Source organism: Hermetia illucens, chromosome 5 (assembly GCF_905115235.1).
Source record: "Hermetia illucens chromosome 5, iHerIll2.2.curated.20191125, whole genome shotgun sequence".
NCBI lineage: Eukaryota > Metazoa > Arthropoda > Insecta > Diptera > Stratiomyidae > Hermetia > Hermetia illucens.
Window position 1 is genome coordinate 23162998 of NC_051853.1, and position 27542 is coordinate 23190539.

Consider the following 27542-nt stretch of genomic DNA (forward strand, 5'->3'; position numbering starts at 1 on the left):
AGCGAAAGGCCTTGAGCGATCCTACACTGATTTGAATCAACCTTATTTTCCAGTCGCAGTCATGTTTCTACAAGAGACACGTAAACCACTTCTTTAAGGAGGTTTGCTCTTTAAGGCGACAAACTACCTATTCACTGTCGACTTTTCCAACGTCTAGCAGCTTGTGCTTTTGAGCAGACATGGTAGCACCCTCGCCAAGTAGATTTGCGACTCGGCTCCAGAAGTCTTTGACTTTGCCCTGGTCGGACCTTTTCAGCTCCAACGTGAGATCCTCAAAAGAACTTTCACCCTGTTTAGTATGTCTTCGTGGAACATACTATGAGTGCCAGAAATGATAATCGTCTTGAGGCTGATTATTATTTTTTCCTTCGTCTTCTTGATCTAATTGTGACGTACTTTTTGATTGTGCATCGATTCCCCTCCTTATCCCAGCTTTCTGTGCACTGGTTGCCTACCTACCCAGGGTTTAGCCCCTTCCTCGAAGTAAGCGACATGCGTTTTTGCTACTTAGGGCCCTGTAAGCTTCTTGGATGTCTCTCTCCTTTTTCCCGAATCTTCTCATTTCTTTGTAGGTTTAGGTATCACCTCTGTTGACGGCGTCACCGTCGGAGGAGTAATTTTGGGGCTTTTCATCTTCTCGCGATCTATTAAATATATCTCTGATGAAGGATGACTCTTCCAGGTCAGAATTTTATTCGATCATCTTTTTTGTGCCGGAACGATCTATGTTTCTCTTTCTGCACATTTTGGCAGCTCCTTTGGCAGAAGTCTCTGATTAGAGAGATCTTATACTCGTTGACTGTAAGACGCCCTGGGTTCGCTGACGTCAAATGTTTTTTGAACTAGATATCTCTGATTTATTGGGTTAAGAGCAAATCCCATTTTCCGTTTCCCAACTGGGTACTTTGGAACCGTCTTGGGTAAGTACATCACCAGCTGAAGGATAAGAAGCGAAAAGGTGTATATCACAGAATGTGTGTTATCTAGAGATCAAGTAATATTCTTGTATGTAATTTTAAACCAATTATATAAGAAAACGAGCCATTTGAGATTTGATTAACTTCGAAATAAGAAATTTTATCAAGATTCATGGAACTGTTATGAGCATTGAACGGTATATTTAAAAATAACCGAATTCGCTAGAAATCTGATAAACTTACGTCAAAATTAAGTAGCGAATATCATGCATACCAAGTTTATCGTATTGCATTTGTTATCAGCCCAAGTTCAAAGTGATAAACCGCCAACCATGCAAGCTCAAGACGGTTATTTAACCAATTGTACGTTAGTACTTTGGTTCCCTCTTCTTGGGTACAATGCAGACTAATTTAGCTCGGTCCGTTGTTAAGCTTCTGATCCTAGTTGCCCTTAGTGCGTTTTCCACTCAGGCAGTTCCTTTAAAAGATAAAGCCAATGGGAAGGACGATTCCATCTTATATCGGTTACCGAATAATACCCGTCCAATTACCTACGATGTGCATTTGACGACGAGGGTTGATAAGGGTGACTTCGCGTTCACTGGTGAAGTCCTGATTGTTTTGCAAGTCCCGGAACCAACTTCTGAAATAACAATTCACGCTCGACAGCTTCAAATAAATTCAGTGAACTTAACGTCGGCTTACTTAAGTCCACAGTTGTTCGAATCTAGTTACGCCTATGATAATACAACCGAGTTTCTCAAAGTAACTACCAAAGAACCTTTGCCCCGCGATTATTATCGGTTGTATATTGAATACAGTGGTAAACTACGGGATGATAAAGCTGGATTTTATTACGCAACATATGCAGATGACAATGGAAATGATGTGTGAGTAGTTTTATGTTATAGGATATCGGTTTAGTTTTCAGGTGTAAAAAAATGCATTCAGGAAGGATTGTTTTATTAATTCCCAGAAGAGTTGTACAAACCACATATGCGCTATTGGTCAAAAGATCAGAAATTTTCGATAAAAATGAAATAAATTTACAGCCCATTTTCCGCCTAATAACGATCAAAGAAAACTTCCTATCCGGGCATAGCGCATCAACCACACCAATGCATATTCGCTTCGCTCGGTACGACTTTCTGAGAAACTAGCACTCTTTCTTCACTGTTTTGTACCACATAATTCCAGAGAAATCCACTTACCGTCCATCTTCGAATAGTGGGTTGCATAACCTGTAGCATGGATTGTCAATAAGTGATCATCCACTTCCACTTTCTTCCGGGGAAGTTCTTCGTTAGTGGTAGGTCACATTATCCGGATGAAGCCATCCAGTCAGTAGTCACTTTCCGTATACTATTTCCACAAACAGAATATTGACGTCTAACAATCTCAGCTCGTTACTGGTGTTGAAATAGTTGGATTTCCAGATTTTTAACAAAATCACAAAAGTGGATGTAAAATTGTCGACACCCTCGACGTACCGAAACTAAGACTGAAAACTTTGATTTGGTTGGTGCCTATCTTTAGTGCGACCCTGCTTGCTTTCTTCTCCAAGGTTTAGAGCTTGATAAAAATCTTTGATTCGTTGAAAAAGCAAGCAGATTCAGATCAACGTAGTCGATGTGCTTGTGAAAAGAAAACATCCTCCTTTGAAGCTCTCCACATCTTTCGGACTAGGCAGTACCCTCCGGACAGCACGTTGTCGTAGTGGGAGCCTATAGTAGTTCGCTACTACACTAAGGGTGTCCAAAACAAGAATACGGAAACAAGGAATTGAAACTCTCCAATTGGTAAGAAGCACCGACTTGAAATCCACCCGCGACCATGAGCAATTGTGTCGCGGTCGAGCCGTGGATTTATGACGCCTCACCACATTCATGTCTCTCTATGGATAAATCTGTAGAATACATGCTTTCCGACTCAATGGAAAGTTTACGTTTAGTACATACGGCGAAGCTAGCCAGAAAGAAAACTACGGAAACTGGGAGAAAATGGAAATCCGACTACGGCCGGCTAGTCCGCGGTAATATAGCCCAAATCTACCTGCAAAACGGAAAAGAAAGGCTCGGCAGAAGGGAACTTCGGCCCATAAAGAGGGAGACTACAGGCTGAATCCTGCCAGTCAGAACCTCCTCATTCACCTTTACCGGGAGGAGCGGAAGAAAGGAAAACTGGTGGACGCTACTGGTTTAACACCGGAATGGACCCAAGCGGCCCAGACACCGTGATGAAGCAACTTCGGAATGAGGACATGGATGTGGCGGTAATGTTACCATCCTCCGGGAGTGCCTGTAAAAAAAAATGCTGGAGCCTGGGACGAAGCCAAGATTTAACAATCAAGGTTTTCGTAATGAGCTTTTTCATTTGGAGTGCACTGATGAGGCTGCCTTAAAGTGGCTCTAGCAGGGAATCCCGGCTTTGAGTTCCGGTGGTCGGCCAAAGCTCACTATTCTGAACATTGAGCTACGCAGGACAGAACATGTCGGATGTTGGTTAATGCGTCCTCAAAGGAAGGCAGGGGACAACCCCTAAGTTAATGTTGAGTGAGCAGAACCCAGACATGGACTTTGGACACTGGAGGGTAAAGTCTATGAATGCCAGGAAGCACAAATCTACAAATGTGGAGGGTTTCAACTTGGTCTTCGAGCTGGATCAAAAGAGTCTGAATGTGCTCAGAGAAGTCACCATATGGTGCTCTGCTTTCCTTATACAGATTGGAATTCAATCATATGTAGATCATCATCTCTATTTTGTGGGGGAAAAATAATGACGGTCTTCGATTCACACAATATAGAGCAAATTGCAGCATGCTCTGTGCGCTCTCCCACAATGGAGCTGCGTGCGGAGGGTAGTGAATGCAGCGGCGGAACCCCCGTGTGGGGATTCACACTGGTGAAGGGACTACACAGTGAATCCTACCTGCTAGTAAGTTCTCCTATAGTTTTTACGGAACAGGCGGAAGAAAAAGAAGCCAGCCAGGAACGTGAACGAAACTGACTTGATGCCAGTTCGAGCCATTGAATCAATACAAATCGGACACCGGAACCAGTGAAGGTGAGACCTTTCATGGATGAGAACATGGAACTGCAGTACCTCCAAGTGCGGCTTTTCCCAGAGAAATCAAACACGGTCTGGGAAAACCCCGTCACATGCGCTGACAGTTTTCCATTACATATTAGCTTAAGTTTATGAAAAAAAACCTCAAGGTTTTTCAAATTAACCTGCAGTAGACCAAAGCCTTCTCCTATCTGTTGGCAGCGAGACTGACAAAGCTGCAGTACTACCCCTACATTTTTCTAGTGTTAGAACCATGGGTTCTATTCAATAGAGTCAGTGGCATTGGAGCGAGACTGAGGGCTTGTGTCCTGGTATCAAGATGGTTAGAGGCAAGAATGCATGTTGAGACAATTCTGTTTCCAGGGTTTAGTTACCGTCATCGTAGAATAACAGATTAAGACAGAGAGTGCGGAAAAACATCATAGCTGTCTCCTTTTATTTACCATATGATTCTTTGTATCCTCCACCGACGGATGAACTAACAGATCAAGTAGCATATCCAGAATCAAGTGGTCTCGTACTGTTAATAGGTTGTGATGCGAATGCTCACCATATTTGTTGGAGCAGTAGTAAATGCAATCCAAGAGGAGTGAAGCTATTTGATTTCATCACTTCAGCTGGTCTAGCCGACCCCGCTTCTGGACGGGACAAAAGCCAAAGAAAAAGAAGAAGACTTCTGTTAGTCTCATGACTGTAGGGTGCGCTCCTACGTTCGTGGGACCGTGGAGAAGTGAAGTAATTGACCTAACAATCTGCACTTCAAAAGTGCTAGGGTTGATTAATCACTGACGGGTGCTATACAAGGCCTCACTGTTAGATCACCGATACCTAGAATTCAATCTGACTATTGCGGGCGGTCTGCAATACAAGGACGGAATGCAATGAAAACGGATTGCACAAAGTTCAATGAACTTATTGGGAATAAAGTACAGTTCCCTAGACGACTAAGGACTCCTTTCGCGCTAGAAGATCAATTGGAAACTCTGAACTGGACACATTTAGAGTGCTATGAAGTCAAGTATCATATCTTTACTCCAAAACCGGGAACTCCTACCATAAAGGAAAATCTACAGAGACCGCTTTCCTCAATTGAGCAAAACTAACAAACAGGCTGTAATAACACTGGGTAGTATGTTGCGCATCCTTGGTAAGAACCAAAATAATCCAGTCTGATTTGGTAGGTAGCCACTTGACCAGCGCTGTGAACAGAGGGAAACCCCAGGATGGCACCATCTCACCGGTGCTCTGGTTGATAGCAATGAATAAAATTCTTCTGATATTGGACAGGTCGCTGGAAGATGATGGCATTGGTATCAGGTAAGCTCCTCAGGTTACAGGCTATGCACTCGGAATGGTGGTGTGCTCGTGGGCTGCACGATACGAACTCGTCCTGCGGTTAAATGAACAAACGTCGCCATTTACTTCTAATGCAACGGATTTGGGTGTGGCTCTAAGTAAAATTGAGTTCGAAACGTAGAAGTGAGAGTCAAAAGGAGCTGTATAGCCTTCTACGCCATCCAAGAAGCGTCGAGTTTCGTTTCATACTAATGGACGGTTCTATTGTCTGCTGGTTCGTGTTAACTAAGAGATACAATAGGAGCTTAAAACACCTCCTCCTCTGGACCTTCATATTGAAGACGCTCTAGTGTGCTCCGCTGTCAGACACGGTTAATCTGGATTTTGGACAACGAAGTCTTCTGACCAACAACACCCAAGACGAAGTACTTTGGGAACTCAGGGCGCTCCCAAAAGACTACGTCACACGCAAGTCGATCTTGAAGAGGAATTTTACTTTGAACTTTCCAATCAGGTCGGAGTGGAAGACTGGCGTTGTGTTCTGAAGTGTTTAATCAGTGTTCCTTACCGATGGATTAAAGATGATTTGCGGAGCCTGTGTTGGAGTTTTCTAGGAAACGCGCAGTGTAGCCGCGTCTTTCAGGATATGCCAGTAAATTCCAAGTGGTGGTACTGTCGATAGTGGAGCCTTATCTAGGGAACGGTCTCAGCCACAAGAGTAACATAGTCATTTTGATCGCCTATTAAGCCGTTTTCACGAGTTTGTTCTCACGGGTGACCATTCAGACTAGCGGCGACACGATCAAAGTCACTCTCCTTTCTGTTCCCACTCATACGAACGTAAAGATAAACGACCAGCCCGACGGACTGGCAGGACTCCGCTCTAACGTTCCTTTCTGACGTATTCTGCGTCCCGCGTACGATCAGCTTTTACCCGCGATAACGAAAGCTCAATACTTGTACTAAGTCAAAGAGCATTTGACCTTTCTGTAAAAAATCCCAACCGTGAGAGATTTTGGGTTAAACGAGCGCAATTCGTACAAGATTACGAAAGTTTGCACGGAGTACTAGCCTATAGGGGATCATGCCATCAGACTTCGCATACCCTAGACTACGCTATGTCGAAGTTGCATAGAAGTGGGATAGGCCGTCAGGTGCTTCTTTGATTTTACTCAGTTCTAGCTAGAGCCAGGCTACGGACACAAGGTAAACGGTTTTGCGGAAACCTAAAAGGGATCCCTGATTGTAGGTTGGAAAAATTGCTATCTCTCGGAAGATTTAAGCCGGCTAGATTCTGCTCATCTGGTCCTTCCCACAAAAGCAATCACTTAGGAATTTGTGGCGCCTACCTACCCTTCATTTCCTGTTCCTTTTTTTTATTTAGCGCTAAAATTTTGAAGAAGAAAACAAATTGGTTCTAATCCTTGTTTTATTTTGTTAATAATTTATCTTAAAAGATTGGCCTTTTTCAGACTAATAGGGTTTCTATTCGTTTCAGATATCTTGCTGCAACACAATTTGAAACTACGCACGCTAGGCATGCGTTTCCTTGCTATGATGAACCTTCGAAAAAGGCCATCTTCCGAATTTCTATCACGCATGGTCAGACGTATACAGCTATATCTAATATGCCTGTTATAGAAGGTCCTGTTGACAAGTATGTATTGTGTTCTTAAATAAGGTTCTTCAGACAACCATTCTTCGTTGCTTAATAACTTCTGTAATAATCTGTCACAATTTCTAGAAAAGCTGGAATGACTGCAAGTTTATGACAATAAAAAATTTTAACGTTCATCCAATTTCCTCTTAATCATATCCTTATTTTGGTATATTTTTTGCCCGTTTCTAGCCATGATGGAACAGCGACAACCATTTTCCGTCAAACTACCCTAATGTCACCGTACCTCCTGGCATTCATTGTATCTGACTTTAAAACGACCGCAATGACGCGACGAATTCCTCACAGAATATTTTCTCGAAATGGTACCCAAAGTAGCCAAATGTTTGCGTTGTTAACTAGTGTCGAGACTTTGGAAGCGCTGGAAGATTACCTGGAAGTGCCATATGAGCTGCCCAAAATGGACAATGCTGCTGTGCCAGATTTTCGAGCAGGTGCTATGGAAAATTGGGGACTTGTAATATACCGTGAGGAATCCCTTCTGTATACTCCTGGATGGTCAACTACGCAGACCCAAAAAAAGGTTGCATCAACGATCGCTCATGAATTTGGTCATCAGTGGTTCGGAAATTTGGCTACTCCACTTTGGTGGACCTACACGTGGTTAAGCGAAGGTTTTGCAACGCTTCTTGCATATATTGGAATTGATGCGGTACGTTAATGTTTTTTACGGATTTTTCTATGAGCTTCCTATATTGCAAGAGGTAGCTAAGATTTAGATCGTGGCAGGAAGTTTATAAAAATAATGGATTCTAGTTGAGAGATCCTGAATTATTGCTTGTCAATGTCATTAATCTGAAATGCCAACTTCTCTTCTGTTTTTCAGGTATATCCAGAGTGGGATGTATGGCAAGATTTTCAAGTTTCAGATTTCCAACGAGCTCTTCTCGCTGATGGAAAAAAGGATGCACGACCAATGACCCATTACGTTGAAGCTCCAAGTGCTATTCCGGCCGTCTTTGATTACGTTAGTTATTCCAAAGGTAAGGAGCTTTCAAATTATTTTTATCCTTTAATATAGGGTATTCACAAGGGGTGCACAAAGCTGCCGTACGGAAGGTCGCGGTTCAAATCCCACTGGTGGTAGTGGGATTTGTATCGTGATGTGACGTCGGACACCAGTCGACTCAACTGTGAATGAGTACCTGAGTCAAATCAGGGTAATAATCTCGGGCGAGCGCGATGCTGACCACATTGCCTCCTACAGTGTAATGTAGAGTACCGTTATGGTCTTGAATGAAGTGCTTTAACATACTAAAGGCCCTGATCCAATTGGATTGTTAGGCCAACGATTATTATTATTAATATTACAAAGATATGATTGATCCCATAGCCGCTCATAAATACCCACTAAGTCAACCAAGTCAGATGCAGACAGTTACTCCTGACTGTAAACTATCCAACGGGTGAGGTAAGAATAGTTCATTGGATTGAAACAGCTGTTTTTCGACTCCCCAGCCTGGATGTGTAGAATTGGACTAAAGTAGGGTCATCTTATACAGGGTGTGACTGCCCACCACCTACCAGCGGTACCAGCAGTTGAGAAGCTAAGGCTCACGGATAGTTATCTCCATTTCAGTCTACTGTACAGTTTAATTGCTTGACCTCCGGTATGGGCACAAGTTAGAGACTTAGCCTGAAGCTGTATCTTTGCTCCTTCCACCCCAGGAATTTCCAAAGTAATATGGGGTATAATCCTAAAATACTATATGGCTCAGGGTTTCTGTCTTTTCACCCTGGCCTTACGGATAATTTTAGTCCAATTGATTTTTGATCCTCTATTAAGGCTGCAGCCCCGATAGTCGGGCAACGACCACCTCCCATTTGGGTACCCGACAAAACCGGGACAATCTCATCTCCTGTTTCTAAGTATATCTTTGAGGACCCTAGGCTGATAACGATGTTCGATTTGGGGCCTGTGCTGTTCAAAAACCTCCTCATTGCCTTTTTGGTACCTAGAGCTACCATACACATAAAGTTCTTTATGTTAAGCCATGAGATGAGTACAGGACTCTCTAGAGACTACGCTTTAGAATTACCGTAGGCATCGGAAAATGATCCAGTCTGTGGTGGATCTCTCCACCAGAGATCATCGCATATTAGATGCAAGTTTCTGGAACTAATGGGCGGTTGAGCCGACATTTTAATTTTACTTATTTTTATTTATTTATAATTATCATTTTCCGTTTGGTTACCTCTATACTACCTCAACGATATATATATTAGATATGTTTTATTCATTCCTCATTAGCACGCTTGTATCAAATTAATCAGTAGGAAATTCCTGAATATGAATAAAAGTAGGGTACTTACTCCACTATAACGATTACGAAGATCGCAGGCGATTTTCGTGAGCTGTGAAAGTTCCGTTTGCTATATGTAAATAAAATATATGCGGTTGCCATCTGCCCCTTAGTGGGGTATAGCGCGTTATCCACACCTACGCGCTATCTCTAGCGGTTGCCAGAAATGCTCTTGAGATCCCCTTACAACTTTCCGAGGCGCTCGCAATCCTCTTCTACTGTCCTGCGCCAAGTGGCCTTGAGACCACCCACTCGTCGTGAATTACACCGCATCGCGAAGCCGGTAATGCAACTGTCGTCCCTTCCTAATATGTGACCTATCCACTGTCATTTCCGTCTTCCGTACGAATGCCTGGCCTGTGCGCCTACTAAGTTCTTCATTTGAGACAGAGAGAGAGTATGCAGACAGTTGTTGATGAAGGCTTTGATGTTTACGGTAACAGTGGGGTTCATTTCCCATGTACTAATCCCATGTAGCAACACAGAAAGAACACTAGCTCAGAACAATCCCAACTCAATCTTGATGCTAAGATAACTGCATTTCCGGATTTTAGTCAAGGTAGCGGAAGCGAATCTAGCACCGTCAATTCGTCGAGCAACACCCAGTTTGATGCCACCGTCGGCAGAAACCACGCTTCCTAAATATACAAATTCATCTACGCCATCGATGCTCTGCTCATTAATGCACATAGGGAGAATGAGACCCGTCAGATTGAGAAAGTTGGTTTTGTTGGTCATTTTTCAAATTCAGAGCCATTTCGCCAAGATCCTTGACCCCGTGTGATAGGAATTCATCCATTGAAATTGTCCACGTCCTCGGGACAAGGCAGCAAGACGAACGTTAGCGATAACAAGAAAAAATAATATCTGTCAGAGGACGCAACGTTGGTGGACTCGGCTTTGGACCTCAAAATCCTCCGAGATTTTCCCACGTGACATTTTGCTCAAGTGGTTAGAGCGCTGGATTGTCGTAGCGGAAGGTCGCGGTTCAAATCTCACTGGTGACAGAGAGATTTGTTATCGTGACTGGATGATCCATGATTATGCTTCTCATCCCACTGTCCAAAGTGTCTTCGAAAACGATAAAGTCCGCGTGAAGCGAATATATGCAAACTCTGTGATCCGTAGGGTGGTTGATGTGCTCGATGCAGGAGGAAACAAAGCGGGAACAAGAAAATGACGGCAAAGGGTACGTAGACACCGTTGCAATTGTTGCACTTAAGGATTTCCGTACGAGTAGAAATAGCAGTTTTGTAGAAACTGCAGGTGGCACGATGAGTAACTCTGCGGGCAACCGTCAATCCTAGCAGTTTTACTCCATTTGAGTGCGTTGATGGCCGAGATGATTTTTCTTCTTCTGGGGGAAACACTCCATATCCGCATGTTACGGTGACTAGCCAATTCAACCGCTAAGATTAAGAACTGTGGGGAAGTGTTCCTTCCACCTATGCCGCTGCACGTCTTGTAAATGAGGAGTTGACCATTAACGTCCTTCCCTGGGCCATCGAAAGATTTGCGACCACATGTAGAACCTTTAGTGATGCAGTATGCACTTCTGAAGTCATTGCTCCCTGCGCAGTAATAAATTCCCCTTTGTTACGGTGCACACTATGTTCAGACAGCTTTTAGGGGTATCGAATTGGTGGATCTCGGCCCAAAACCGGGGTGTTTGGAGTTCCCTATGAAGACAGGCCTAGACAGGATACCGATTATTGCGCCGTTAATGATGATGAATGTTGAGGTGGTGGAAGCTTAAGGGTATCACCACGGTCGCCAAGCTCCTGTTTCGCTATCACATGACTGAACAAGGTGTCTCCAAAGCCCACCTTGATCACCCGTCACATCAAACCTGTCTTGAACTGCGTGGAATTGCTCATAGAAAGCATCCTTCTCCACTACATTAGAAACAGAGTCTGAATCCTGTGAGCCGTCGGCTCCCAGTCAAAAGATAATAATAATAATAATCGTTGGCACAACAATCCATGTTGGATCAGGGCCTTGAAGTGTGTTAGAGCACTTCATTCAAGACCGTAACGGTACACTAGGAGGCAATGTGGTCAGCATTGCGCTCGCCCGAGATTATTACCCTGATTTGACTCAGGTACTCATTCACTGCTGAGTCGACTGGTGTCCGACGTCAAATCACGATACAAATTTCACTGCCACCAGTGAGATTTGAACCGCGACCTTCCGTACGACAGCCTTGCGCTCTAACCACTCAGCTATCCGGACACCCAGTCAAAAGGGCGTGCAATAATCGTCACTAACAATCGGATACCTGATTTGCGGCCGCTACCACTTGGTTTTTCAGAGTACAAAAGCGCATTGTCGCAAGATGGAGAGAAGTACTCTCCCGAGTCGCATCATCTTATATCCCTTAGGCCCAGAATATTTAGTTTATATTCTTGGACTTCTGACTCGGATTGGAAAAAGCAAGCATTTTAGGGACCCTCGATACGCATTCGCATTCGCTCGCCACAGTCCAAAGAGAACGAAATTATGCCGGTACAGAAAAGGTACGGGCAGTAGATATTTCTATTGCAAATTGAGAAATGGGGTCGATTGGGTGAAGCTGTTCATTCCACATTTGTTGAAAGGGTGCATTAGCAGTTTGTGGTCTGTCCTCACATGGAGATATGATTAGAATGTTCTGAGTATAAACTAAAACGAATTGCAGACCACGAACGACCAACGGTATCAACAGACCTTTGAAATGTTCGGGTGGCGTTCTTGAGGTCAAAATACATAACCAGTTACTGCAGTCGCCAAAGTGTGGTGATGGTAATTTTCTTAATGAGATAATGAACTCTCAACATCCAGTTGAGAAAACAGACTTTTCATTTAGTCGAGGTTAAAGGGTTATAAAGAGGCAGTGGATAATTGTCAGATTGCGCGATGATGTGAAGTTTCTGGTAATCACCGCAGAGTCTCCACTTCGAATTGCTTTTTCGTACCAGGTGAATGGAACTGACCTAAGGGCTGTTTGACGTCGGTTGGAACATTACTATTTCCGAGCGCTGTTGAAACGTTTGCTGAGAGCTCGAGATCTGGATGAATTCCGGAAGAAGATGCAAGCAGTTGATCCCTGGGTGACTGGTGAAAATGCTGAGATAGAGAGTTTTGCTGATCTCGCGTTGAGAGGTAAGCGGGGTGGTGATTGGTAACACCCACCAGCAGGCCGAAGCATTTTAGTAAGTTAGCTCCAATGATAGCCGTTTCTACGCCAACGATGAGAAAATGCCATGGAAGTTCCTACGAAGCTTGAACCTAATTTGGGTACATCACCGCCGAATTTAGAGGCAGGAATAATTGAGATAGTCGTACCAGAGTCGATGAAATAAATCAAATCGAGGCTCGGTGCCTAATGAGGAAAATACTTCGTTGTCACACACAATGTCTAATATTGTCAGCGATTGTTCTTTTCCTGATTTGACACCGAGGAAGATTACCAATCCTTTTATAGTAAAAGTAGGCCTCATTTTGCTGGATTGTCTTGACGCTGACCTTTGGTGATATAGTTGGAGCTTGAGGTACTTCGGTTCTTGCAGAATATTGTTTACTGCTGATGATTGGAGGTGGGAGGGGTGAGCGATTTTGGGTAACTCTTCTAACTGAATCATATGACATAGCCGTGAATGGCGGCATTTCAGGAGCCAGTTTCTTGTGAATGATGCCACTTGTGCCACTATATTTCTCATATTGGCAAGAAATTGAAAGGATTTATTTGATGCCAGGGAAATGCCTTATAGAAGTCGTTTTAGTTTGTCATTTTCGTCATTTACCAGCTTTCGATGGTGACTGCTGTCCCCGGAGAATTACGGACGATATTCGCGGGTTGAGCTTATTTTCTATCAACATGACGAGTTCGAGGTGCAACTGGTCGAACGGTCGATCTTGATCTAAAACAGGCAGACCATCTATCTTACCCCGCGGAGAGGTTGTTCTATTACTTTATGGTTTAGAGAAAGCTTTTGGCTGAATTTTGAGTGTTTCCAAATCAGCAACGGGTCTAACGTTTTACTTGTGAGTTTTCGAATGTTCGATTGATAATTTATCCAAAAAGGGGTTCACCAATTATGACTTCCCCGATCGAGAACGGGAAAAGTTTGAAGGAACGCAGCCAAAGCGAAGGTATATTACAGATATGCTTTCATAATGATTTTGTGAAAGTGAATGATTTTTACGAAACGGCAGCCATTTCGAATGAGGAAATCTCGGCATCCAGTGAAACATGCACATAGCAATATGATCAGACTCAGATTTATTTTTCCGTCCGTAAATAGAAAAAAAGGTAGCTAACCAAATAGTTTTCTTTTATAAGATAATTTCCTTACTAGCAATGTTATCAATATTTTGCTAGACGTATTTAATAAATTTAACTTTTTAAGCTCAAACAGACCAGATAATGTATCTCATGTGTCGACAAATTCAGCCCCGGAAAACCATCGCGGTCAGAACGCTGTACACCCTCAAGTTAAATAGCTTCATTTTCTCGGCGATGACCCTTACTGAACCTTCCAAAAACTATAGGGTTTTCATAGTAAAAGTACTGAGTCCTGAACGAGGGTTCATTGAATGTCCCCAGAAAAAAAGTCCCTCAAGAAAAAATGGAACGTTTTATCAATTCGAACAGGGTCTAAGCTTATCACTACCATGATATAATTGTATTTGTTATTAATTATAAATCATTATGCTATAGAAAGTAGCGGGAAGATAAGAGGTGACTTCTTGGTAAACAATTTATGGCAATATTTGCTGTAGACGTTTTTCAAGGTAATTGTAAAATTTTACAACCCAGTTTCGTGTGTAAGGAAATGGACGGGATTAATTCCTTGAAATAATTTGTATTCCTTGTAGTCGCCTTCCAGGCTTCAATCAGCAGGAATAGATGAAATTTTTGTTTCCACAAAGTAACCAAAGCTAACCGGAAGATTTTCCAAGAAATTGCTGTGTAAGCCTAAGTTTTGCTAAGTCAACAATTATTTAACAAGAATTTATGCCAATTTGTTACTAAGCAACTGCAATCAGTAATTCCTGGTCCGAATCAATTTGATTTAACTCACCTACATTTTGACTGATTTATTACTTTTAAGTGAGTATTAATTAGGAACGGCCTTAACTAGTCTTAAATAATCAAACGAAATCGGAAAACAAGATTATTCCACTCTATGTTTAGGTACATAAGTGACGAACCCACCACAGTTTATCTTATCGTGTTGTTCAGAACTGTTATCAAAATTATGCTTGATTGATGAATGACGAATTTTTATGGTCTGGTTTGATCAAATTCCGCTTGTACATATATATGAAATTCGTTATTTATTGTTTTTTTTCTAGCCAGTAATGTTCTAATCAACACTAATCACCTTCGCGTCATGCCGGTATTTTTACCCCGGCATAGCCTACAATTCCGTCAGCAAAACCGATAACTGCGTGGCTATAGGGGTATGCGACGCATTGTAGATGAGCAAGAGCATATGTCTCGGGAAAGCCTTAAGGAGAGTTCAAATATAAGTTTTGTGGATTGAAGCCTCCGCATTTTCATATGCATTTCTTCGATTATAACAACAATTACAACAGGGAAGGTTGGAGAAGCATTTCCAAAACCTCAACTCCAAATACTCAGGTCGTTTGTTAGGCAAATTGTACGGAAATCGTCTATTCAATGGTCTCCCGTCTATGGCGTTCGGAGTCATTTGCGAGGCTGAGAACATTCTTCAGGTGGAGAGAGTGCGCAGGTTCTTCGTCGAAGAAAATCTTACCAAGGTATCTTTACTTGAGATCAGAGGAGGCTGGCCAGTTGCATGTGATATGCAGGGATTTATATTGACTGCATATAGCTGAGGTCATCACCCCATTTTTTCCATATGGTGCATAAGAAATAGTGTCTCGTTGAAAACTCCGTCAGGGTTTTCATAGCCCACTTTTTGAGGGATAATAAAAGTGCCGCCCTAGCGAGTTCTTTCACAAAGCTTTTCGTCTGCCGACAGGAGTTCAGATTTCTATACTCGGTCCCCTTCAGACCGAACCTGACAATCAATGACCGGCTGCCAAAAACTGGCTCTGGATCCAGAACTTTGCCGAGCTAGTCTGTCAGTTTTCTCATTACCAGCGATGTTTGGATGCCCTGACACCCACTTCAGGAATATTTCGAGTAGCCGCTTAACTTTCGACAGCAACTGGTGGCAACTCCACACCAACTGGCTTGATATGTTATTGCGGTTTAGTGCTGATAATGCTCTGATTGTCGGAACACATTCGCATTGTGTGATCGCGCCAGTTTTGTCCTAAACATTATGTTGCTGCCAATAAAATAGCATATATCTCCGCCTGGAATGTGGTCGTCATTTTTCCGAGGGATCGAGCCAGTTTCATAATCGGATTTCCCGGTAACCTCCCTGCACCCGATCATTCCGCTGCGGCTGATCGTCTCTCAAGGTTATTAGATCTGTATTCCCAAAAATCTCGTGTCCATTCTTCTCTTTTGGTGATTGCGACCGAGTATGTCCTTTCAAAGGCGAATCTGGAAACCACATTATCGGCGGCCATGAGAGCCACCAGATTTTTGCCGAGGGTTTTGTAAATGGCTGCATAACCCTATGATTGGTTGCCTTCTAACCAGCCAATGGTATCGAGCCAGGTAGTATACGTTCAATAAATTCGTATCGGTGAAAGTCCGTAGCTTTTGCCTATGGCAGTTATACAAAGCCAAACAATCTGAAGGATTTCTGGACATGGTGCTTTTACGTTAGCTTAAAGTCGAGATATTCTCCCAAAAACTTGACTGGTTGTACCAGCTGGATTTCCGCCCCTGATAACATCGACGGTGTATTGTTGCCGCACCTAACGCTTCCAGTGAACATAGCTAGTCTATAGCTTTTACAAGCATTCACCGGGAGTCTATTTCGGAGGCACCAACTGTAGATCACATGTAGAGTTGCATTCAAGCAGTCACATAGTATGCCCGCAAACTTAGCGACAATTATTATAGCTTGGTAGTCCGTAAACGCATGTACGAAGACCTTTGTGTTCTTCAATAGCCATAGCAAGTTGTTCATTATCAAGGGCGACAAGCGAGGATAGAGAAACTTTCGCTGTGGGCAGCCCTTAAAGCAGCGTGCCTCAATTAACTTCTGTCCGATCAGCATCTGGATCATTCTCCACTTCAGCAGGTGACGAAACCAATTGATTAACCGCGAATCGTTTCCATGCCATCTTGCCACGTCACAAATAATCTCCGCGAATGAGACATAATTGAATTCCCTACACTTGTCGTTTGTTAATGGAGCGCTGATTGCGCGTATTTGCCTTTCTTGTGGCCATATTAAATACACTGAAGCTGCCACCTAGGAATATATATATGTGAAAAGGAAGTTAGACATATCGGTCGAAAACTTTTGGCGCCCGTGTAGGTGGGTTTTCTTGGTTTGAGAACGAATATAATCTTTACATCGGGTCAGTTAATTGGAATATATTTTCTTTTGTTCGTACACGGAAAGGAAAATCTTAGAATGGCACGTCTGCCCCAACCCTGCTGCACAAATGTCGGATCTACAGCGGGCGCGTGTGGGGTTCGCACCCACTGAAAACCACCCCGGTCTCTCCACCCTCAACCCTCCCGGACCACCATTGAGGTATTACTTCGCGGGGTAGGTTTGCCCTTAGGCACTCGTCCTACTCCTCCTTTCGACTTTCTTCCTTCTTTGCGGGGCAAACCGTAAGCCAGTTCTCCTCGGACTTCCGCATCTCCGCAGCTAAGTTCTCCGGGTTCTGGCTCCTGCCAAACACTTGGTAACACTGTGAGCCTGTGGGTCCACCATGTCATCTGCTGGGCCAGAAATCATGCTACTGACACCTTGTCGCATTCCTACGCTCTGTGTGCCCCTCCATACGCCCTGCATGGTACATCACACTCATTTCTTTCACCACAATGTCGACGGGAATTATCCCTGTCACCATCAATACTGCCTCATCTGATGTGGTTCTAAAAGCACTTCAAACCCTCAAAGCTATTAACCGGTAAGCCGACTTCACCTGCTTCCATCTCTGACAGTTTGCAAGAATCTCTACCCACACAAGTGACGAGTAAAGTGGGATGGAACGCATCACTCCGGCTAGAGGCAGCCTCTGACAGTGTTTCGGCCCACCAATATTCGGCAATAGTTTTGCAAATGTCGCGGTGGCACTCGCTGCATATTCTTGGTGTTCTCTAAAGCTCAATTTGGTGTCAATTGTAATTCCCTGGTATTTGATAGCCGGTTTTGATACGACCCCACTTTAACCGTGTTATGTTTCCTGCGGTTGGTTACTAAGACCGCTTCCGTTTTCACGTCCGCCAAGGTCAGCGCGGCTCTTTCTAACCAGGACTTTACCGCTCCTACTGTCTCCGTCGCGTAGACCTTCACAACCTAACGTGATATTCCATAACAAGTACCGATTCTTGTGGTACCTCGGCTGTGACAATATACTCTTTGGGGCCCTCATCCGTCCCGTATGAGAGAGTCCCCTCTGTGAGGTAGTTTTCCGCCAAATATACTAAATACGCAGGGTCACCTATGTCAGTCAACGCCCATTTAATTCTGTTCCAGTTGGGCGAGTTGATTGCGTTTTTGACATCCATCGCCAACACGCTTGTATCTATGAAATGAGTTAAGTATCTATATTACTCAATCCAGTGATGCTACTTAACATCCCAGAGTCCCGTCTCACAACACACTCACACACCCCGAGACTAGATTTTGAATGCTGCCTTGGAAGTGCACTTCAAGTAAATTTTTTACCGTTTTTTCATTGCTTTCTGTGTACTTTTCGATCTACAAGCTTAGATAACTCATCTTTTGGCAAAATTCTTTCTACGCTCCACTTGTCGAAAAGAGCCGCAATATCAGAGGATGCAACCATGATGTCGATGACCTCTCTCCTGTTGAAGAAAATGGGTTCATTAGCCAAATGGAGGATGCACATATGTGATGAACAAATACTCTAATAGTTTCGAACCTCTCGCGTTGATGTTTGAACTTCCCCAGCATATATGGCATTCATAGGAAAATAAGCAGAGCACCAAAGAATCTCCTTATATGTTATCTATGTTGCTTTTCATCTTTTGTTGGACCATGGTACTGACGCTATAGCATAGGTCGTTAATTAAGTTAACCTGGAAGTCTTTTGAAACCACTATGCACAAGCAGAGTGGGTCACTTCCATTGGCATATAACAGGACAGCATGTCACCAACAACCCATGGTACATGAAGTATATGCATGTCTTGCACTTATTAATCTGACGACTGATAAGGGCAGGCCCGCTTTACAATGCCTGGAAATTTATTTGAAAAATATGGCACCTCATCTACGCTTCAGATGAAGATGCCGTGAGCTGTACGTCCCCTTCAATAACTATAGGAGCCGACACTTGCAACGACCTCAAGCCCGTAGTAGAACCGGGACCCCATTCGTTCCGTATCTAGTTTATCAACTCTTTCTCCTTCTTTGCTGCCTAACAGAATTCAGGAGGAAGTATTGGAGTTATTCTTGACAGCCAGTCGTTTCAGAACTTCAGCACTATTTCGCCCCTCTCCTTGAAGTCAAAGAAAGCACTTTTTAAATGATGACAGCTCAGAAATCCTCTTCATGGTTAATCACGCACCCTTCACACATCGTTGAGAGGGGAGCAATATTGCATGAGCCGCTCATTTTTGCTTCCGTGGGCAAAGTTTAGCGGTAACATCTTATGGTACACACCAACCGACTCACAATGGAGGGACTCAAACTGAAGCTTAATATCTTGCAGTCCTTACAGCTAGGAGGAGTTTATTATAAGCTTATAAACTGTTCGCCCTGGTCGATATCCTAACAGAAAGGATAGCTGTCATCATGCAAGATATATTCAACGGTTTCGATAGTTTTGGCTGCAAATGAAGACTTACCCATTACTGGCCGAGCTCTGTTTGTTGCCTTTTGGGACGAGGAGTTGGGATCGTTAGAGAATCGCCGCTTTGCTTTCCCGTAGATGCCCAGAACGCTGTCTCCCCTTACCATTGGTACATCCGCGCGATTGTAGTTTGCTCGCAGGTACTGTTTTACCAGAAGGCGATTTACCCAAAAGCTATTTTCATCTTGATCCTTATGATTAGCCAGACAAGTTGGAACCATATTTCGTAAACTTAGATGAAGTGGTTCTGCGTCTACAACGGACACCCTTCGTCCAGAGCATTCATGCGAATGCAGTGATAGTAAGATTGACTAAACCGTTTGTGATGCACGTTTCTCCAGTTATGGACATTATTGGATGGACATGACGTCAGTGACTGCTGGTCTATGCGAGTCAGAATATGAGTGTTGATCCCCATTTACGTCGATTTGATGGAATACGCGTAGATATAATAAGTAGGAACAGGTTGCTTGGATCGAGGAGTTCGCTTTTGCCTGTGGATGAGAAAGTGGAGTTATTGAATGAGTGGATGTATTGCGTGAATGATGATATGCTAAGGAAGCTGTTGCGGAAGGTTCCGAAGCATATAACGCGGTGGACGAACGTTGTGCACAGTAAGCGGAGGAAGTTCCACGCTTGAAGAACAGAGTGCATCGTCAAAGTTGTGTTGATTTTTATGTTGATGTTGACTAACATAGACCCACTTATAGGCGAGTTATATCGTGCTACGTAATTCTTTGAGGCAATGTTTTAATGAACATTATTTATCGGAGGACTCACAGGGTTGTTCCGCTCTCCAAGTCACCAGAGGAAGATAGAAGTAATCCTCACTCCTGGCCTTAGTCAAAGTCCTGGAGACGATTATGGTCCGGCGAATGGGAGAGAAATCTGGCGTCGGAAAAGCAGTGCACCCTTCAAACTGGCAGGTCCACCGACGACGCTTTAATGCATATTTAAAATTTTACGGTCGATCGCGTTAGTAAATACATCTTCGGGACCTTTGTAGGATTCAAAGGAGCATTTGATTGCCTAAGTTGGTTTTCTGTGTTGTCAAAACTTATTGAGGGTTATGAGGTTCAGAATTCTGAGTGTCCAACGTTGTGATCCTATGAAAGCTTAGCATCCCATTCCTTAGATTTCTCCCGACTGCAAGGTTTTTGATGTTTTTGCACTCCTCATGTGCGAGTATTTGTTTAGGAAGTCACTTGGATAAAGTAGTAATTCGAATACCCTTGGCCGCGCTAGCAATGTTACTAATAGGTCTCTGGCTGCTACTTTCATCTTTAACCTACCCGGGGTTTCCTTTCTGTTGGGTTCTGGCTTGGCATTTTTGGAGGGTTATTCTCTTGCGGTATTGCTTGATCTGTATTGCTTTCCTCTTCTAGGGGGGAGGGTCTTTCAGTAAGAGCAAATATCATGTACCTCATAACCCTTGAGATCTGCTTCTTTTTTGAAGTCCGATGTGCTAACTTCAAATACTTCGTGTCATGGCTTTTAATAGCATGGCGAAATCAGGCCTAATCACTGAGGTTACCTCGACAACAAACTATTCTATATAGGCATCTTTCACATTCTATGCTGGATTGGGGGAAGTATTGTTCAACTCTCCAGGCTAGATCCATAGCGCTTCGCCAGTAGGAGGATCATTTCTTCATTTTTCACATGGTCTGTCCATTACTATTCACCAACTTGTATTGACCCACGGAGAGTGATAGATTAGCTCCCAGCGAGCTATATTTCGTATCAGTCTACCCCCCAATCCACTGTTATACTCCTAGCAGCACAGAAGGAGCAGACAATTGATAAAAGGAAACTAGCAAAAAAACCGCGTAGATCTACCGCCAATGTCGCAGTAGGAAGAATTCTGCGAGTTGGTGACCAAACGGAAAAATATAGTAAGAACAATATAAGTTGTGCATGGATGACAGGGACTTCACTGAACCAAAGTCTAAGTTATCAGGACGATACAAGCAAGAAGAAGAAAAGGAAGAAACCATAGCTCAGGACCCTTCCCATTAAGGTGAACGAAGGGAGATCTTTCGTAGATTCCTCCAAGAGAATCCGCAATAACGCCATATCACAAGATGTTGGGATGAGCGTCAAATCTATCTGACTGACTCAAATTGGCGGTAAACTAGTCGAACTTGGGTCGGAGACTGTCATGAGTAATACATTCTGCAACACAGCACGCTACAAAAAGTGAAGCATTTTGGTTAATATCCGGCAAGCAAACATGTATACGAGTACAACTGTTATGATCTGATGGGGCAGATGGTATAATTAAGAAGAACTGATTTGTTGACTGTCAATAAACCTTAGCGAGATAGAAGATGCCTTCGTTTGTGTTCGTTGTGCGGAAATTACTTTTTTCAGTGTTTACCTAATGCCAGATAAATCTATGCTGGCTTTTCCGAATAAGCCGAATGCCTTGGAGGACAAGATGCGAAACACGGAAGCGAGAGTTCTAGCTGGATTAGACTTTAACGGCAGAGCCCTCAGATGGGATTTGACTCAAGGATGTTTTCTGGGTATATAAATTTTGGAGATGGCGGCCAAAATGGCGCCTACTGTTCTAAATACCGGTAGCACTCCAATATTCCAACGCTTTGTGAGAAGACTATCTCTGACATGAGCTTTGCTACAGAGTCCTTAGTGCCAATGATGAAACGATTTTAGATACTGAAAGATACGGTAGATTATACGACACGCTGAAGCCGCTGGAAAATTGTTTTCGATATTCTAGACTATCTTTGGTGGATATTGAAGCATTCTTTAAACGACCTTACTCTACGGGACCCGGAAAGGGCAGAGAAGAATGTGGGTTTCATCGGAGGCCGTTTAGGTATCTATCCTTGGTCCGCACCTTTGAAATGCCTGATGAATCTGGTCGGTTGTGATGCGGTGAGTGAGTAGACAGATGACTGATCATGAATTCGTCATAGCTCTGAAGTAAACTGAAGCCGTCGTAATAACCAAGAAGAAGGTTCCCTAATTCTCCCATCTTGTCAAAGCCGGCCTTGAAATACATCGTCATGATGAAATTCACGAAAATGAGCTTCTTCGAGTAGATTTGTATTACTTACACAGAAGGCTGTAACTAGAAAGTTTCCTATTTGCCAGTTGATGTAGGTCCATTGTCCAATAGGCGTCGTTTGTTGAGCGAAGTTTAGTTCGTCCTTCCTTACTGTTCCGAAGTATTGGTTTACGCAATCAGTAAGGATGCTGCTTCCTCCTATCGCAGCTATCTGTAGATAGAAGGAGATGGATAGGAGAGACGGCGTAGTGGTTGAGGTTCCCTGGAGAATGCAGTGTGTGCTATACTGAATAGATCCGTCCTGAGGCAATGTGTCAAACAGTTCTGAGTTAATCTCCTATACGGTACTGGAAAGTGATCATCTGTCTAAGACTTTTTTCGTAAATGTATTTCACCACCATACCTAAACAATTTATAATTCATTTAAATGTTTTCTTTATATTTTCCAGCTGCGAGCGTTCTTATGATGATACGTCATGCTTTCACCGAAAGCACATTCAAGAAGGCTCTTAACAATTATCTCATCAAAATGAAGTACTTAGGTGCTGAAGAAGATGATCTTTTCGAAAGTTTTGATAACGCAACTAAAGAGGATAAAACTTTTGGATCAAACACCATTGACGTGTACAAAATATTGAAATCATGGAGTAACCAAGGTGGTTACCCATTGATAACAGTCACTCGAGACTACGGTAAAGGAACTTTCGAAGTCAAACAAGAACCATTTGATGGTACCAGTGCTGCACCAAGTACTGACCAGCGAAGTTGGTGGGTTCCATTCAATTTTGCAACTGCTAAATATTCCAACTCTCAAGCAACAACGATGTATGACTACCTGAATGTTGGGGAATCAAAGAAAACTGTCAACCAAACAGATGAGTATAAATGGGATAAAAGTGACTGGATCCTCCTCAACAAACATTCAACGGGCTATTACAGAGTCAATTATGATAACCAAAACTGGAATCTTTTAACCGAGGCTCTACTGGAAAATCCGTCTCAATTCCACGTTAACAATCGGGCTCAACTTCTTGATGATGCATTCAGATTGGCTTTGGCTAAGCGTTTGAAGTTTGGGGTCGCCCTTGGTTTATCTACTTATCTGCAAAAGGAAAGCGAGTATGCTCCATGGGTCACGGCCAATTCAATATTGAGCACAATCCATTTGTACCTAAATGGCGCCAGTGGATATGAGGTATTCCAGTTTTATGTCGGGAAAATTGTTGAAAACTTCTATAAGGAAGTAGGCGTCACCGAGGAAAATAGCGACTCACATTTGCGGAAATTATCGCGTAGTATCGCCATCAACTGGGCTTGCCGAGCGAACTACGGGGATTGCCAAGAAGTAACAGGTCAAAGGTTCCGTGACTACGTTAACAATGGAAAATCTATCGAACCCAACCTGCGTACCAGCGTATTGTGCAATGGTTTTGCAAAAGCGACCGAGTCCGAATATACAACGATTCTAAATGAAGTGATGAATTCTAAAGATGCAGCTTTGCGTCGCGAGATGATATCGAACGTGTTAGGATGTGTCCAGAACACCAAGTTGCTTAAGAAATATCTTGAAACTTCCATTCAAACCGGTGGGTCCGTGAATTATCGAGATGAGGAGCGTTTGTATGTAATTCCCGGAGTAGTTGACAAAGGGCCAACCCAACTGTCGGCAGCTATCGACTTCCTTATTGATAATCATGTAAAATACAGCCAATTGCCCAGCTATACTATTGGGGTAAATCCATTGCTTGCTGCAGTCCGCAGCATTGCCAGTGTAGTGGTTACCAAGGAACAGGAGCTTCATGTGAGTAGGCTAATTTCGTTTATTTCGCTAAAACTATATAGTATTTGTTATTTCACATTGCTGAAAATTTTGTTTTCCCTTTTTCCAGTTTGAAGAGCTACTCACCAAAGCGACGGGCTATAGCAACATTCAAGGATCCGATTTGGACGCGGCAAGAGCTACGGTCAAAACCAACCTTGACTGGGGGAATCAATACGGTGAGGAGCTCATCGGTTGGCTCAAAGGATTCAAAAATGGTGCTGCTCATATTTTGGGTTCAACTGCTGCCTTGGTTGTTGCTGTTTTGGTATCTTTAAGGTCACTGTTTTAATTTGCATATTTTATATTCCGTGTGTAATGGTTGATAATGATGTTATCTAATTTTATATATTATATGACATAATAGAGAATGTGTCGCATTTGTAACGATAGACCTGTTAGCGAAATATATTCAATATATGATTGAAGAATTGTTACTGTTTTCACTAAAAGTCTAACAAAATCTTCGAATTGATTCTAGCCTCGTGCAAGGAAGGGAATGCTAACCAAGATTGGATAGTAATTCCCTGCAAAAGTTATTTCCCTTCGAATCTGAAACCGAAACAAACTGTGCCTTAAGGTGGGGGGTTGGTATACGGCTGGCAGTTTTCCAGAGAAAACTACTGCAGCAAGGGCGTGAGCAATTGAACTCCTTGGCAACCAGAATTTCGGCATGTTGAAGACGCCGCCAGGCATTATCTGTGCCATACTTAAAAAGGGAGATATCATAGTGCAGCAACTGAGTAGAATCTATAGGATATTCTCCGCTATCTTGCTAGGCCAGATAGCACCATTCGCCCGGAACATCATTGGCTCATTCCAAAGAGACTTCACTCCAGGCAAATCAGGAACAGATTCGATTCTGTCTCTGCGGCAAGCGGTGGAAAAACTGTTGAAATATGGACATCAGTTCCACCATCTTTTCATCGACTTCAAAGCCGCTATGATAGCATAGCCAGGGTAAGATTGTACAGGGCCATGAGAGAATTCGGTATCCTGACAAAATTTATAAGACTGACTAGGCTGACTCTGACCAATGTGCGAGGCTAAAAAAAACTAGCAGGATCACTCTCGAGACCACTCAATATCAACAACGGTCTAAGACAAGGGGATGCCTTAACCTGACCCTGGAGAAAATGGCTTGCAATGCAGACGTAAATGGGAGAGGAACAATTCTTTTCAAGTCCATTCAACTACTGACCTACGCTGATGATATTGACATTATGGGAAGAACAACCCGAGATGTCTACCTTTCAGATCGAGCAGACGGTGCGAGACCTCGGGCTAGACATTAATGAAGGCAAGACGAAGTACATGGTGGCAACGTCAGCGCAAAAAACCACAGATCCAACAACATCGAATAGCATTGGTGAAACGAAAACAATAAAGATAGGAGACTACAACTTTGAGACCGTTGAAAATTTCTCCAATCTATGGTCAACCGATAACATCTACGACGATTTATTTCTTGAAACCTGGGTTCTTAGCTTAGGGTTGTGCGAGCTGTTAGCCCCGTTCGAGAGAAGAATCCTCTGAAGAATTGTTGGCCCCCTACATGAGGATGGACGATCCCGTAGCTTACATAACGATGAATTCTATGAGCGATACAACGACCGTCTGGTTGTGAATGAAATCCGGCTGGACAGGTTGCGGTAGTCGGGTCATCTAATCCGTGTGGATGATGATGATTCTGCCTAGAGAGTTCATAAGGGCGATATCTGTGGTGGAAAAAGAAGGCGAGGCAGACCCTACCTGAGATGGAGCGATTACATAGGTCAAGACGCCAGACAGCTTTTTGGGATATTGAATTGGGGACCTCTGCAGTTTGCATTTCCTTATTAAGGCAGCTCTAGACCGGATACCGGTGATTGCGCCGTTGATGATGATGAAGATCCCGCCAACGGGAGGCGGTCGAGAAATATTGCTGCCACCAATCATGGAGAGGGTAGTCCATGGAATTCATCGATTTGAGAATAATAAGCCTCGGGGGATCGCAATAAGGTCTTGAATGAAGTGCTCTAACACACTTTAAGGCCCTGATTATTAGTAGCATGAACAGCCGTTGGAATTACATATGAACTGGTGGAAACGAACTGAAACTAGTAATTCATCATTTTATCTCCGAATGACTGAGTCCTTGAGTACCATCCATGAAATATTCTCCCCACAGTATCATCGCTTTTTACCAAAGAGGCTTGACTCCACACAAATCAGCAGCAGATCAAATTTTCTTTGTACGGCAATCGATAAAAAACTGCTGGAACATGACCGTCAGTGGCTTCAACTCATCATCATCATGAGGCCGCCTATCATAGCATACCCAGGGTAAAGCTGTACGTAGTTTTAAAAGGATCGGTTATACCGCAAAGCTGAATAACACCGACTAAACCAACCCCGAGACATCTGCGAGACCAGCCAAACGTGACGAACGATGCTATGCGAAAAATGGTCACGAAGATACTCTATCATGAACTCTTTTTAATCTTACAAACGTGATCCATTATTATGTTCAAGTCCGCCAAATTACTAACCCTTACTGACAATATTGACGTAGTGGGAAGAGACCGAGTAGGTATCCTAACATTTTGGGCTGGAAATTAATGAAATTAAGACGGAATATACGGTGGCAACGCCAGGGAAAGTTACACTGCGTCCTAAAAAAATATTGTGCCACTTTTGCTGGCTATATTTTACCTGTTAACTATAGTATGTCAAACTTTCCCCATGCCCGGAACGGAACCAGCAATTGGGGTGTCGGTAGCATTGGCTGACGCTGCTATCAAAAATTGGGAACAGCCTTCCCATAATGATAGGTGGCGAAACCTTAATGCTGCTGTCAGAACCAAACAAACATACTGCAAAGTTTATCCTGTTGAAAAGCAGGAAGACTTGCAGAAGTATTGTGGGCCTTCCGACTGGCCATAATTCACTAGCTGGGCATATGTTCACAATAAGAATTATCCAAGATGATACGTGTCCATCCTGTAATGAGGAAGCGGAATCCATGAAACATTTTCTATATGAGTACTCCGCTTACGGAAGCATCAGACATCAGATTTGTGGTGCTGATGTGCTCCAACTGCAGCGGATAGCATCACATCCACTAACGGAAATCCTGCGATACATAAACGAATCCGGGATATTCCGTTAGACGAGGGAATCGATTACAATGGAGCACTAAGTTCTGAGTGCTCGGAAGCTTTGCCTCTCCTCCACCTTAAACACACACACCCGTGTCAAACAAGCTTATAATCGACAGGAATGTTAATATAAACCGTACTGCCAAGTATTTCAACTTGGCTTCCTTTATTAAATGTTCACGCCATGTGCTTAAACCTACTTTATAGAAGTGTCAGACACCGTCCCCCTGTGTGCAGAAGTTTCGTTACTCTACACACAGAAACTGCGGGTAGCGTCCTTAGATATTCACAGCTTCCCCAGGTGATAGTTTAGTCGGCAGTGGCTAGTGTGTAATCCCACTATCATCCGCAGCTCTGTTT

The 27542-nt window shown here is 43.3% G+C and overlaps 1 protein-coding gene across 1 annotated transcript; it reads left to right on the top strand.

The window, feature by feature from the left end:
- The first annotated feature begins 1277 nt into the window (after positions 1-1277).
- On the top strand, positions 1278-24475 carry LOC119657379 (aminopeptidase N-like). The gene is made up of 6 exons (XM_038064263.1): positions 1278-1807; positions 6778-6936; positions 7129-7609; positions 7784-7940; positions 22673-24024; positions 24113-24475. Exons 1-6 carry the CDS (start codon positions 1317-1319, stop codon positions 24332-24334), a joined length of 2862 nt encoding a protein of 953 aa, XP_037920191.1. The 5' UTR covers positions 1278-1316; the 3' UTR covers positions 24335-24475.
- Positions 24476-27542: the final 3067 nt, after the last annotated feature.